The sequence below is a fragment of the Emydura macquarii genome, unplaced genomic scaffold (assembly GCF_026122565.2).
Source record: "Emydura macquarii macquarii isolate MOO-44397 ecotype Brisbane River unplaced genomic scaffold, CSIRO-AGI_Emac_v2 contig_1348, whole genome shotgun sequence".
NCBI classification, from domain to species: Eukaryota; Metazoa; Chordata; order Testudines; family Chelidae; genus Emydura; species Emydura macquarii.
Genome location: NW_027131485.1, coordinates 19,151,948 through 19,166,844, shown reverse-complemented (window position 1 = coordinate 19,166,844; position 14,897 = coordinate 19,151,948). Strand labels below are relative to the sequence as shown.

The 14,897-nt window shown below is 40.8% G+C and overlaps 1 protein-coding gene across 1 annotated transcript; it reads left to right on the top strand.

The window, feature by feature from the left end:
* Positions 1-146: 146 nt before the first annotated feature.
* Positions 147-14,846, top strand: DEXI (Dexi homolog). The gene is made up of 2 exons (XM_067551307.1): positions 147-1,346; positions 14,184-14,846. Exon 1 carries the CDS (start codon positions 749-751, stop codon positions 1,028-1,030), a length of 282 nt encoding a protein of 93 aa, XP_067407408.1. The 5' UTR covers positions 147-748; the 3' UTR covers positions 1,031-1,346; positions 14,184-14,846.
* The last annotated feature ends 51 nt before the right edge of the window (positions 14,847-14,897 follow it).

Below are 14,897 nucleotides of genomic sequence, written 5' to 3'. Positions count from 1 at the left end.
CTCCTGCTGTCAATCAGTGCCTCCTTCGAGCCAATCAGCAAGAGCCTGAGAGGGAGGCGGGCTTGGGTGGGCGGTCTGCGCTGGAGAGGCTGCAATGGTGGCAAGGACCCACCGTGGATGAAGAGCCGAGCCGCGCTGCGCCGCAGCAGCATGCGGGCAGGCAGCGAGCGGAGCCTGGAAGTGGGGGGAAGAGGAGGCGGGGTAAGGGAGCGGGGGGGTTCCTGCTGAGGAGGCCGGAGGGAGGTTCGCTGGCTACGGGCAAGTCCTGACAACAAGAGCGAGCGGCACCTTCATTTCCCAAAGTTTGCGGCAGAGAAGCTGCAGGGCTGCAGCAGCCGGGCTGGAGATGCCCCTGAAGACGCTTCTTCCAAAGGTTGGGCTGCGGCGGCGCCTCTGAAGCCCAGTCTGGCCACGTCCTTGCCCGGGAATTTAGGGGGAGTGGATCCAGCCGGTCTCCTCGGGGATTTGCCATCCTTGTTCCCCCCGCCGGCGGGCCCGTGGAAGGACCCTTCTCCCCTCCCCTCTCGGTCTGGACTCGGGGCATTAGCACTTATGCCAACTTTCCGATTTTACCCTCTGTCTTGACGGACGCTGCGTCGTGTGCTGCCCCCTGCACGTCTGCCGTTGCTTAGCTGGTTTCCTGCACAGCTGGAGACCGCGCCAGCTGTTTCGGCCCCTCCGCCCGCCCGCCGCCAAGCAGCCGGCCCAGCCTCCGGAGAGCTGCGGGCCTGCAGTTCTGCACAGCTGTATGCACGCCGCAGTTTCCGCACATCTGGATTCGCTGGACTCTTGGGCCTTCCATGCGCTGCTGGTGCTGCCCTATATGTTTTACGTGGGCTTGTTCTTTGTCAATGTGCTGATTCTCTACTATGCCTTCCTGATGGAGTATATCGTCCTCAATGTAGGGATCGTGTTCCTGCCTGAAGACATGGACCAGGCGCTAGTGGATTTGGGGGTGCTGTCAGACCCTGGCTCGGTGCTCTATGACACGGACAGCGAGCTGGATGTGTTTGATGGGTATTTGGAATAACAAGCAAGATGCATTCAGCAAGTGACTAGGGAATAAAGACCCCTGGCGAGAGTTGGTGGGCTTATGTTTCTCTTGGTGGCCATGGCGAGGGGTTCCCCAGAGCCTTGGGCTGGCCTGATTTCACCTGATTTCACCCAGCGTGACAGCGTGTGCTCAAAATGGCCCCACCAATGCCAGAGTCCGTGGGGGCTGCTGCCTCTCGATGAGGTGCCCCAAACCTTCTGCTGCTCCTGGGAAGGGAACTGGTGGCTGCGGCGGAGGCCCTGGAGGGAGGCTGGAGACAGACAAAGGGGGCACTGCTCGGCTCAAAGGCGCTGTAAGTCAGTATTGGTCAGTATTATCATCATCATCAGAAGTTGCAGAACTGGAAGTTTAGGGGATCTGTCCCTAGCCTCCCTTACCCCATGTACCACTATGTTTAGATGTTGCCTCAAAACAGTTCTAGAAACAGCCCCCTCCCCATAGTTCCATGTTATATGTGGATAGCATAGGCTAATATTTTTGCTCCCATTCATGTTGAACATGGGGTGGGAGGAGGGAACGATTTTGGGATTGCAGGGTTTGCACCCCTGGCGTCGCATTTATTACTACTCCAGGACAGATTTTCATTTGTTCCTGGTGCAAAGTCTGGTGTACACTGCAGCCCGCAGGGAGTCTGAAAGGAAGGATGGCTAAGCTCTGCTAGTAGTTTACACTCTGACTCAACTGTAGCTGGACGTAGATCAGAAAACAGAGAGAGCATTTTAAAATTAAATCCTCCCCTGTGTGACCTGGTGGCTTTCCTGCTACCTGGATATGGCAGGGTCTGTAGCTGTGCACGATGCCTGGGGATGAGATACTGCCTGCGTCATCTGCAAGCGTGTGCAACCCTATTGACTTCAGCTGAGAACAGAATTTGGTTCTGTGTGCATAATGCAGACAGAGCGCTGCTCTCTGTGTTGTTTCAAAACAGACTGACACTAAACTCGGGCTACTGGCTCACAGTGAGCAGCTGTCTGGTCTTTGCTTGGCAGCATGTCTTGTCACTGACATAATTCAAGTATACACACACTCCTCTAATCGGATTTCGGAATGCAACATTTCATTGTTGTTTGATTCCTGCAGTGCTCCTCCTGTGTACCAGAGCAACCCTTTTAGTCCATTGACAAGGAAATACAGAATTGCAGGAACTGGTTCTACTGTCAGTACTGTTGTCCCCTACTGACTAGTGTGTATATATAATATTGGTCTTAAGAGACTTCCTTTCGGAGGTGCTGAACCCATGAAGCTCCCGTTGACTTATATTAGATGTAGGGTAGCTCAACAGTTTTGGTAATGAGACCCTAAAACTGCCTAAGCTCTGGCACAGCTTACCACTCTGGCCTAGAAAGGCCACAGTAGTCAGTCAAATACTCAGAAATTCGAGTCTGGCCAGCATAAATATTTTGAATCAATACCCTTCTTTAAAGAAGCCCATTTGTATTCATCCTGGATAATATGAAACCTATACAATTAACTCTTATTTGCAACTAATGCAGGATTTCATATGAGCAGCAATGCAGAGTTTTAGTAGGAGGTAAATCATTCAGTGAACTTAATTTATTGTAGTACTTTTGATTGATGCTAAGCAATTGAAAATGCAATAAGGATAATTATCAAAGGCTTAGCATTTTTAAAAATGTTGAAAAACGATTCATTAAGAAACTCACTATTTTTAATCAGGAGTCCATATGTATAGTCAATATAATGAAATATATTTGTCTGACTTAATGAAAACAGAAACTTTAAATGCAAACCTGCTACCAAATGTACTAATATGATTTTCAGCTAAACAGCAGCAAAATGTAAATTTACAAAAAAAATATAAAAAAATTCAGGATCCTGGTAGAAATATCAGTTGAGTATCTTTAGCATTTACAAAGGTGAAGAGGAGGAAACCACAACAGAATTTTTGGGGAAAAAGGTTACATTCATAATAGCAGCCATGAAGGTATATTATATACAAAATGCCCTTTAAGACCAGGCTTCTCTGAATAGGATACAAATATTAAAACTACTTTTCATTATAGGTTTGTCCTTATTAAAGAAGAAATTAATTTTACCATAATGCAAATCCCTGAGTTGTGTATCACCTTGAGCTGCAATCTCATTTTATTATGGGAGCAGACTTGGTCAGTAGTTTCCTGGACAGGAGACCTCCATGGAAAAGTGCAGGAAGTGTTTTTAGAGGTTCAGCAGATAGCACTCTTCCTGCTGAGTCAATACAGAATAAATAGTGCTAGTGCCCATCCATAATAATTAAGAGTTCAATCCTGGTAAATGCTCAGCTCTCTCCAGTTACCACTAACATCAATAGGAGGTGATCCTAAAAGATCCCACACATTTTTTTTTATTAGTTGTATTCTGACCAGGCCCAGCTTGCGTAAATTATATTTTGTTGTTCTGTGTTCTCCATGAAGCTTAAGGTAGAGAAATTGTTCTTCATTTCTTCTTCAAGAAGCTGTGCAGTGTTACAGGAGCAGACTTTCAGTCCCCATCATTGGCAGTGTTTAAATGATGGATGAGTAACCCCTTTGAATATAGGGTATAATTATCTCCCCAGATATGTGTATATAACTCCCACCGAAGCTTTCTATATTGAACAGAACAGACTGTGGTCAACAGTCTAGAACAGTGGCTCTCAGCTCTTCCAGACTACTGTACCCCTTTCAGGAATCTGATTTGTCTTGGGTACCCCACATTTAAAACATTTAAAAACTACTTGTTTACAAAATTAGACAAACATACAAAAGCGTCACAGCACCGTTACTGAAAAATTGCTTACTTTCTCATTTTTTCATATAATTATAAAATAAAACAATTGAAATATAAATATTGTACTTGTATTTCAGTGTATAGTATACAGAGCAGTATAAACAAACCGTTATATGAAATTTTAGTTTGTACTGACTTCGCTAGTGCTTTTTATGTAGCCTATTGTAATACTAGGCAAATAGCTAGATGAGTTGATGTACCCTCCTAGAAGAACTCTGCCTATCCCCAGGGGTATGTATACCCCTGTTTGAGAACCACTTGTCTAGAAGGTGCATTGGGATCTTTCAGGATGATGGATACCATGTACAATGAAAATTGGTGTTAATATATAATCATGCATCTGACGAAGTGGATTTCTGCCCACGAAAGCTTATGCCCAAATAAATTTGTTAGTCTTTAAAGTGCCACAGAATTCTCGGGTTTTTTATAGAATCATAGTGTCCCCTCTGCTTCCTAAAACAGAGCTGAGCAAAACCTGGAGAATGCGTTAAGGGGCACTAAAGAAGGCAAAGGCAACAAGCTCATTGTTACTCCTGCAGAAACCCCTCTGAATGTACTCAGAGCATCACCTATGGGAATTCTTCTGTATCAGACTTATCTTACCATGCTGTGAAACACCCGTGAATGAGGTTGGAGGGTGATTTCCTAGGAGGGATGGCACAGGAAACTCTGAACTCTGAGTTACCCTGAGATAGCCATGGGTGTAGGAAGCCTCCTGCGTCATCTGCATGGGCCCAAAAGCATGTGGCACTGAACAATTCACAGAAAACTCAGCAAGGTGAGTCACAGAGTTGCTAACAGAATTGACCAATACATAGGCATTACTTTTTCCATTAAACCTAAAATCATAACTTGGTTCCAATCCTGCTTCTGTTGAAGTACATGGGAGTTTAACTAAGGTCTTCTGTGAGGGCAGGAACAGGCCCATTATGATTAACATATTATATTCTGGTTTTGTTTTTTCATCCTTCTGCATCTTGCAAAATCACCTTTAAGGATTTCCTCTATTTTCTTCTAAATCCAATCCCACTACTCAAGCCCTCAGGTCGACAGCATCGTCTTTCTATGCACAGAAGACTTTGTCACATTCATGTGAAAGCCTATCACCACCACTGCTTAATTGTTCTTTAAATTCAGTGTGCGGGTACATGAAGAACACTGCTTGTTTCGCGGATTACGCTCATGGCCTCTGTAGCAAAAGTTCCAGTCCAGATATTTTTCTCTTAATTAATGGACTTCATTTTACAAAGTTTGTCATCTTGCTTTTTTCCCCTGCATTTTGCATACTGTTATATTTGCAGAGAGGAAAAGTAAGGGCTGTACAAGGTGGACTAGTGGTGAAATAAAGTGAGTGTATATACGAAGCTTAGCAGCCTGCCTTTCTTTTCATCATCTTTCTGTTCTTGCACAGATAAAAAGGAACTTGTTAGTGATTGATACTTATTTGAAATGATGCTCTATGGAAAGACTAGTTTTCCAATTGTCCGTCCTTTTCTCCTAGTCAGGAGAAAATCTCTGTATACATCCCTTGATGAGGACACCTACTTTTTCAGGATGTTTTAAGCTGAATCATAGGGAGTGGTTAAGGGTTGCTTAATCAGGACATTATTAGTATAAACTCCACTTAATGGAGATGAATTTAGCCTGTGCCAAATAAATGGTGTTTAATGTGTGGCCTTCTAAAGCCGGGTTGTTTAATCCAGATGTATCAAATAGCTATATGAAATGCAGTGATTTGGCATTCTTTTAAAATCTAATATTTTATCTAATTTTAAGTGTTTCCAGATTTTGTTCTCAATTAGGACAATAGTCTGTCTTTAAGGCTTCCCAATTAAAGGCCTAATACTACAGCTGCTACTCATGCAAAACTCCCATTAGCTTCAGAGGGATTTACAGACTTGTATGGACTGCAGAAATGGGGCCTTCGAGGACTCTACTATATTTGATTTAGTCAGAGAACTCCGCTTGGTCTCTATCCATCCATGTAGATGGCAGGGTTTAGGAGTTACAGCACCAAGCAGCTTGAAAAAGCTTCCTGTCCTATTTAAATTGAATACATATTTTAAGAAGCCAATCTATGTAAACTGAATTGAATTGCAATTGCTCAATGTCATCCGCTATTTTAGGTTGTGTTCTAGGCTCTGTGTTATACTTGAAGTCCACTGGAATGTGATTGTATAACTGTTCTTCTCTTTGTACCTGCCTGAAAATTAGATGTGACTCATCATGAGGTTATCTTAGTCAGCAAAAATATTTAGTAGAAAAATAATGTATTTATATAATATATAGTATCAGCATAATATGAATTTTTTTAGTATCAATGCACTATTGTTAATTCCTTTTTATGAACAAAGTCCTGCTCAAAAATCTGTGATTCAATATTTTATGCCATATTTAAATCCCAGATCAGGGTCAAAGGCATTGCTCAGTTTGCTTGCACTTCAGTGTAGGATTACAAATGTTAGCTCTCTTTAGCCATTAGCACTAAACAACATTACATTTATGAAAGCCAAGAGATTTCTTATTATTTGCATACAGCTATATAAATTGAAAGCTTGTTATAATGTCATCAGTTTAGAGCAGAGAATAAGACTCTAGGTTTTGTTCCACATTCTGCCATGGACTCTGTCCCATCTGTAAACTGGGGGCCTTTGCAAATTATTTTGAGATCCTTTAAATAGCAGAGTTATATACACACAAAGTGCCTTCTAAAAATAAGTTCCCTGTTTATATGAGAGGCAGTGTGGTCCACTGGACAAAGGCATTGGATAGGGAATTAGGCTCTTTTCTCTGCCCCTGACCTGCTGTGTGTACATGGTCATTTAACTCATTTGGGCCAGAGTTTCCTTTATCTGTAAAACAGGCACAATAGGTATTAGGAGGGTGTAACTGTCCCACTGACAGCCCCAGAACTCTTCTCTCTTTGGTTCCTACCGGTCATCTCAGCAATGCCAGTGGGGCGAAGCAAACCTTTCCTCCACTCTCTGGCTTGTATCAGCCTCACGGCTTCATTCATCTTTACACATTTTTGTTTTATATGTTTCTTCACCACATTTATCCAGTGCATTCTTGATCTTCCTCGGTTTCTAGTTCCTCACTCACTCATGTGTAGCCATGTGTGATAACCTTTCTGGGTCCATTCTTGACAGAGGTCCAATCCATCGCAGTTATCTTTCCTGAAGCTCCCAGAACAGCATTATTTCTTGCCCTCGCCATTTTGTTTTCACATCTTCATTTTTTATTTTCTGCAGGCTTGAATCTGTCAGTATTCCACTAAGCCCGCTCATTTGTGCAGTCAATATCTTTAGTTCCTTGGCTTTTCTCATACTCCAGCATTCCGACCCATACAGCATTATCAGCATGGCAGTTGTCTCATATGTGCTGATTTTCATTAAAATGTCTTTAGCCTTCCACGTCTTGTGGTTTTCTGAATGCTGTAGCAGCTAATCTGAATCTTCTTTTTATTTCTTCACAATTCTCATTCTTCAATACTAGTCCTCCAAGGTGCACACATCTGCAGACACCGTGAATAGGTAACCAGCCAGACAATGGTCCTCTCCTCAGGGTGAAATTTCAAAAGGTTGGGTCTTTATATAACCAGAGGTGGTAATTTGCATTCCTCCTCTCCCCATGTATTTCCAGGGCACCCCACTTAACTTTGTTTGTCCAACTCATTGTTTAAAATAGTCCTCTGAAGCTCATAACGCTTCCCAAGTTCACACTGGCCACCTCTGACCCCAGAGAAATTATATACAACCCCACACTAATACATAACCTTTGCATTTTTAATACAAAGTGAACACCAAAGATACTTAAACTTAATTTAACAAGGTTTGTCCAGGATATGGCAGGAAATTGCCATATCTGTCACACTATAGTTGGTATTTCCTACCATCAATGGTAATAGAAGGCTTACGAGCAATGGCTGAGAATTTGAGAGCTTGTATAAGTGATTTTGAGGCCCAATTCCCATTATAATGAAAGGGAATTGGGTGTTTACATCCCTTGCTTGGCTTTGAAAATCTTAGCCAAAATATAGTCCAGGTAGAGATACTATTCTATTCCAGTTCAAGCTATTATAAGAATTCAAAGTGAGCTGGACTGATCCCTCAAAGACAGTAGCTACAGCCTGTCAAAGATCTCCATGCACTGGTTTGCCACTTGGCCCCATGAGATTTTCGAGAAAGAACAAATTTAGTTGTATATTGCAGGAATGGAGGCAGATGTTTTAAAAGATGTCCAAAAGTTACTGTTGTTAATGTGAGTCAAAGATAAATGAGGCATAGGAAATCAATGGAGATTGAGTTTGGAGTAAAAAATGCTTGAACTCTGAGCTTTTTTCATCTGTTAAAAACCTCAGAGCACAAGTGATTTTAAGAGCAAATTTATTTAAGACGTTTTCACATTTATCATGTTAGAGTTCTTTGCTACGCAAATACACTCTAACTCACCAGCTTGTTTTAATAAGAGGGAAGAAGGGCAATTTAGCAAGATATAATATATATATATGGTCAAAGGAGTTAATCCAGTCTAATCCTTCACCTAAAGACATCATTTCTTTTGGACTAGGGACTATATTAATATTCCATTTCAGATTGCAACCAGGAGTTCTAAACTGGAAGAAGCAAGCCATTTGTTTACAGCCGCTTAGCCTGTTGATTTGGTCAGCTTGGATCTCTTGTCTCTAACACTTCACAAGGGTGTTGAATCTTCATAGCAATGGATTAGGTTTATTTGGGAAACCCAGAGTTCCAGATAAGCAAACACTGCAGAGAGATGGCTACATTTTTCTGTTAAGCTATGCTAATTATAAACTCCCTTCCTCCTCACAGGCATGGAAACGTATGTCTGTTGCCTGCCACCTCCTTTAAAAAACGCAGTTGAGAGTTTTCAGGGGTTCATTATGAGGAAATGATGGTATGCAATGAATGTCCATTTTTCTGGCTATTTCTCCTTTTCATTCTCAGTGTCACATAGAATATTGTGTTATACAATAAACAAGCAATTTAAACAAACTAGCAGCTGTGTTAAGTCTGTACAGAAACACAATTCAAGTTTTGGAAATCTGTGGAGATCCTAATCTAGGAAGGTCAATTTCTCTTTTAGCTGAGACTGACAGGTAGAGAAAAATTGGTCAGAATTTAGCCTTTCAGATTTTCAAACCATGCTTTTTTCATATGACCAGTTAAGTGCATTTTCCTCCTAAGGTTTTGTTAAGAGATTAACCATTCTGTAAAAGATCTCAGATAGATTTTAACAAATAAAAATCCCACCATTTGGTGGATGCTCAGAGGTTTAAAATTCTGACTTTACCAAAATGAAATTGTCAACTGGGAGGAAGAGGCTGAATGGTGGCTTGAACAGAGTAGGCCAGGTATGCACAATTCTAAACTCTCCCTTTCTTTCAGGGTTATATCAGGAATTAGAAGGAATATAATGCTGGATAAAACACAGAGACATTTCATTTCCTCTGCATTGTTATGACCTGGGAGGAACAGCAACTTCAAAGACAGAATTAGCAAAAATAGCATGACTTTTTTTTTTAAAAGCTGGTATTATACTTCAGCAGCTGAACTGTTACATGCTTGTTGGTGTTTTTTAGTGAGCAGAATGACTGCATTTATAAGATCTAGACAAGATTTGCCTCCCTTTGTTTTCCATCACTGAGGTTTAGGTTCAAATTAAGTTTGAAAGATTGATTATCCAATTGAATAGAGAGGCAAGATTTGAATATGCTGGTTAATTGTTTCATTCACACACCATTTAATATCTGCCACTGTAAATTACTAACTTGGTCTAGCAGCCTATAGCTATATTTGAAACATTCATTTGATAGCCCTATTCTGTGCTTTTGGTAGCTTAATTGCAGAGGCTCAGATACATTTTGCTCTGTTACATCTATGCCAACCCATTAGAGTTGCACAGGATTAAAAAAACCAGACTATCATGCTAAAATATCCCTGTATGCCCTATAGTGCAGCAAAAATTCTCTTCACTCTGGAAAATATCACTAAACAGCTAAACATTGACTAAACTCTTTATTAAAATATATTTAATCTGTTTTTATGTCCTTGGCTTAAATAGTAAGGTTATAAATAGCATTTGATGACTGTAATAGGACTTCATAATCTCTTCAGTAATGTTTCCCTTTAGCTCACTCCTATGGCAGACAAACTCAGTAGAGAAATATCACACTAGGCAAAAAACTCTGCTCTTCCGACTACTGTGACTGTGAAATATAGATTCCATTTAATTGACGATCAGGTGAGTTAAGATTCCTTCACAGGGAAATACTCTCTCCACAACTCAGCTGGTGATCTCCATGAAGGGAGAAGAATTGTCCACTGGAGGGCTGCTCCACAGAGTCTATTCCAGCCTAATGACTGAAGTAACTTCCACAGTCCTAAAATCCCCCTCTCTGTTGGCAGAGGATCTGCATAGCTCTGGATCCTTTAGCCCCATGCCTGACCTTCCAGGCCTCCACACACCTCTTTGGCACACAGCCATGCAAAGATTCCAGTCCCCCACAGCGGTGGGCTCCATGGTGTGCTACTCTATGCCATCCCATACAGGTTTTTTTTTAAATCCATCATCCATCACTCTAATATCTTAGTATCTGACCAATTCCTTGCACTGCTTCCCCAAAATCCTGCCTCCAGCAGAATCACACCAGGTGAGGGCAGGATTTACTTCTAGGTATGGTAGTGAATCATCCTTTGATACTTTTCTGGCACATTGGCCTAACAAAGGCAGATTAGGTCAAATGGAATAAATCAGGAGAAGATGAAGAAAGATTGGTGCATGACTTACCGATTGATTAATTTTTGTCACCAAAACCAGGCAGCTTGTCCTGCAATATTACCAATCCCCATAACAGTTTATTAGCAGGTCCAGTGCTTTAGGCACAGCGATTCTAAAAAAGAGACAAACTGAAGTTAGAGGTTATGTGAAATATGGGTATGTAATGAAATCATTATGATTGTGCAATGATCATGATCAAATTAATTGTATTTGTTTAATAACATTTACCCTAGACAAGAGGTTAACATAAGTTCTTAAATAAAGGAAAGGAAGGCCTAATGAGATCAAGCCTAATATGAGATGGATTGCCTCTTGAATTTCATGGCTGGATCACCAGAGCTTTAGGGTCACCCCTTTGTAATGATGATCCACACTCCAGTCCAAATCACTTTTTAAAAGATCTTTGTCCCATGTCCCTCCCCAAGCATTTTATTGTGAGGAGGAAGGCAGATGGAAGGGAACGAAAAGGCTCTAGATTTGGGTATGGTTTCTGCTATGTTGGGGTTAACCACTGTAGGCACCTTGGAGAGATAGGACCTGTACTGCAACCTTATAAAAGGCAGAATCAGGAGCTGAGATAGCTGAATACCCAGTTACGGGCAGTTCTGGAAAGTTGTATGTAGAGGCCATTTGTGGGCACAGGGAGAGCCAGACCACCAGAAGTACCAGGTTTGGTAACAGCCTCACTTACCAGAACAGAGCTATTGTTTCTGGGGATCTTACTCCCTCAGTTTTGATCAAAGTTAAGCAAGTGGTGAGCAGCCAAAGAGAAAAATGAAAGGATGGGATTTTGCAAAGTGTCATGCTTGAAAACATTTGACAAAATCAACCCACTCTTGCAATGTAGACCTAGTAGCACATAAAAAAGTTACACACATGAATAGGTTTTTGCATGCAATTGTGAGCAGGCACTTTTCCTGACCTGCTGTACAAACAGAGTCCATATGCTATATGAAGTCTAGAATCTCCCCCGTCCGGAGGTTTGGTTTTATTACCAAAGAAACAGCAATAAGATATATATTAGCTTAAACCTTCTCCTGTTGGTGTTCCTTTTTCAGTAGTGCTTTTTGCACTCCCTAGATCCTCGCTTCCTAGCAAGCTACTTCCCACCTCATTTATATCCCGATGACAGAAGTCACCTGCCTCTGTGAGTCAACAGAACTCATATAACCCTTTCCCATCAGGATCAACATCTGCTAACAGAGTAGGGTTGTTTTAGATAAACATTGCCAGCCTTTTACAACAATGCTACCACTTATCAATCTTGACAGCTGGACATAATTTGTTCAGGTAACAGTTACTTACATACTAGTGAAGCTACCAACATGAGGAATGAGTATATTCACTCAGATAAATGCTAGATTATCTCAATTTGATAATCTGTGCTCTTTCTCGGTCATACTCTCATTGACATCACAAATCAATAAATTCTGCTAACTGATCTTATATTTGCAAATTAATGAATCAGGCAGATCAACAATATAAGCATGTTTGCCACTCTTACCTTTGTGAAGTAATATCAAAGTCACAGATAAGATATAAATTCTTCTCTCAAACTTTGAAAAATTGCCTTTCCAGTCACAGTCTGAAGAATTCAAGAGAGCTATTCAGAATGGCCAGCTCATACATACATTAATATATATGATATGTTGTATTAGCAAAAGGGTTTTGAATGAGTGCTGTAATTTTCTTATACACAAGGACCCTGAAGTTTTAAAACATTAGCCTTTGAAAATGACAAAGGTAAGTACATTTCTTTACCCCATTAGAAAAAACATCCCAGATCATTAGACAAGAAAAAATGTTAACTGGACAGTTTAATTGTCACACTGCCTCTTGTCCAAACTGAGAGAAATACTAAAAGTAAAACTATTGCATCTTTTCACTTTCAGGTTCTTCCTGCTGCAACTTTTGAACTAAGAAAAAAATGTATTGTAGCTGTTCAAACACTCCTATTAGTCTTAAGATTTATAGAAGCTTGTTTTCACAGAATTTAATTTGGGGGCCAAATTGTTTTCCTAAGGACCTGATCCTGAAATCCCTTATTTCATGTGAGTAGCTTCCTTGACATAAGTGGCATTACGCTGGCTTTGCAGGCTTAAACCCTGTATTAGCATAGGTATGTAAAGTTATACAGTAGCTGAATTTTGTTATCCTCTGTTTATAGTAAAAGTGGCATTTTTCTGTTGTTAATTATTACCACATTTTAAGGAGGCAGATGTGTTTTGAGACCACTTTAAAAAAGTAGCTAACAACAGTAGTTTCTAATGCACAGAATGCCTCATTTAGCATACTCGGGGAAATCTGCCAGAAGTTAAATGCTGCAGTAATAGTTGTTAGGGGTCAGGGTATTGTGGCACTGCAGGATTACACAGCCGTTCTCTGGAAGGAGATCCTGATAGCCTGCCAAGTTTAGGGTCATGTTTAGCTATCCGTCATGATGTACCTCTGAAGCATCTGGCACAATCTGCTGTGAGACAGGATGCTAGACTAGATGGATCTAGGGTATAATCCAGTATGGCAATTCCTGGCTTCTAATGTCTAAGACATTTCCAGTCCCAATGGCCCTTAGGCATTTGGAATCTGCCTCCAAATTAGGCAGAGCAGGGAACTGCACCTGGGCCTGCCATATAAGTGCCCTAACCACCAGGGCTATTGGCTACTTTGGGGTAGTGTACGTGTGTCTTCCTCTCTCCCCCCTCCGCCCTTGTTTTGACCAGAAATTCCATCCTGGATCCAAGCACCTTCCCAGCAAAAGGTTGGTCAAATCCAAACCTTTCCCATGTAATGTTTTGGTCGTGATGAATCGGTATTTTCAGTGAAAAACCATTTCATCCCAAAATTCCCAACCCTGCGTCCAGATATTATTGCAAATGAACGAAGATTGTTGAAGACACAGGATAACCGTTAGCTATTATCGAACCCCAACAGTAATGAATTTTAGTGCATAAAGAAAGTTTGATTGTATGCACGTAACAAAGATTTATAAAAGCTGTCAAAGAAAAAACTTTGACTGCTTCAAACAGCAGTGAAAACTATGAACAGCAAAGGATTTGGCCCACTTTTGCTCAAGCACTTTGGGGCACGGACTGTCTGATCTCTGTATGTTATAAAGTGGTGACCATGTTGGCAGCAGCAAACTATTTTTGTCTAAAGAAAACTTTTTATTTGTGACTCTACATTTGAGTTGCAGGAGAGAATTCCAATTCAGTTTAAAATGATAATAGCACTATGCTTCTTCTCTCATTAATTTTGGACATGCGTAAGTGTTAATTATTTTACGAACCTAATCCAGCACTCTGACATAGGTGGAAAGTGGTTGACGTCAGTGAGAGAATTCGTTCAGACCTTTACTTGTCTTGGAATTTAACTGGGCTAGGAGTCACTACCATCACACTCAACCTTAAAAAAATATTAGTAGCATTGTCCTCAAAACGGTCTCGTTCTGGATTCTTTGCATGCTGTTCTTCACCACTTAGTTCCTCCTTGGTTAAAAAAAAAAATCATTGGGGACACATAAGTTAGTGTTACCGTAATTATCCTGTTTTCTTTCAAATAGGTTTGTTGCACACTTGAAAGTATGCCGGGACTGGATTTGTGGAGCAAGAAACTGTGGCCTTGAATGTTCAAAGCTAAAAGGAATGTACAGGAGAAAAAACGGATGAGACAATGTGAAGTGGCAGCATCAGAATGTTTCAGCGGTGACTTTTCCCCATGATTGTTGAATCAGGGTTATTACACTAACTGCAGTGATCCATATGCAGCACTAGATCTCTGGCAGTAACTTTGGGTGAACTTAGTGGACCTTTTAAAAAGTGGTCTCTCAATACCTTAAACAAAGCTTTTACTCAGATTTGATAAACTTTTGAATAAATATGTTACCCAAATGGGCAACCTGTGTTTGCTGTTTATGAATTTCAAAGCAGGTAACATACCGAAAACTTTGTAAAGTTCTGCTGTTGGAATATGGCCTACAATCACTGCAAGTTAAATTCTGTTCAGAGCAGTATTACGGAAAGGGATTGTTTTGTAAGGTGTGTATGTTTTGTTTGATTTTTGTTAGTCTTGTAATAGGGCAGCAAGGGAGAATTCAATATAAATCTGAAGGATTAGTTATCTAACATGATACTTTTGCACACTGTTTTAATTCAAGTTCTTATGTACACATGTAAAAGCAATACATTGAAGACTGACCTCTTTCAATTAAAAAGTATGCAAATCAGTTTGCTGGTGGTCATTCTGTTTTCATTTACACAAAGGAATTTAATGTACT

Excerpts from the sequence above, each read along its gene's own strand:
- DEXI (XM_067551307.1), top strand. The coding sequence starts at position 749 with ATGCACGCCGCAGTTTCCGCACATCTGGATTCGCTGGACTCTTGGGCC.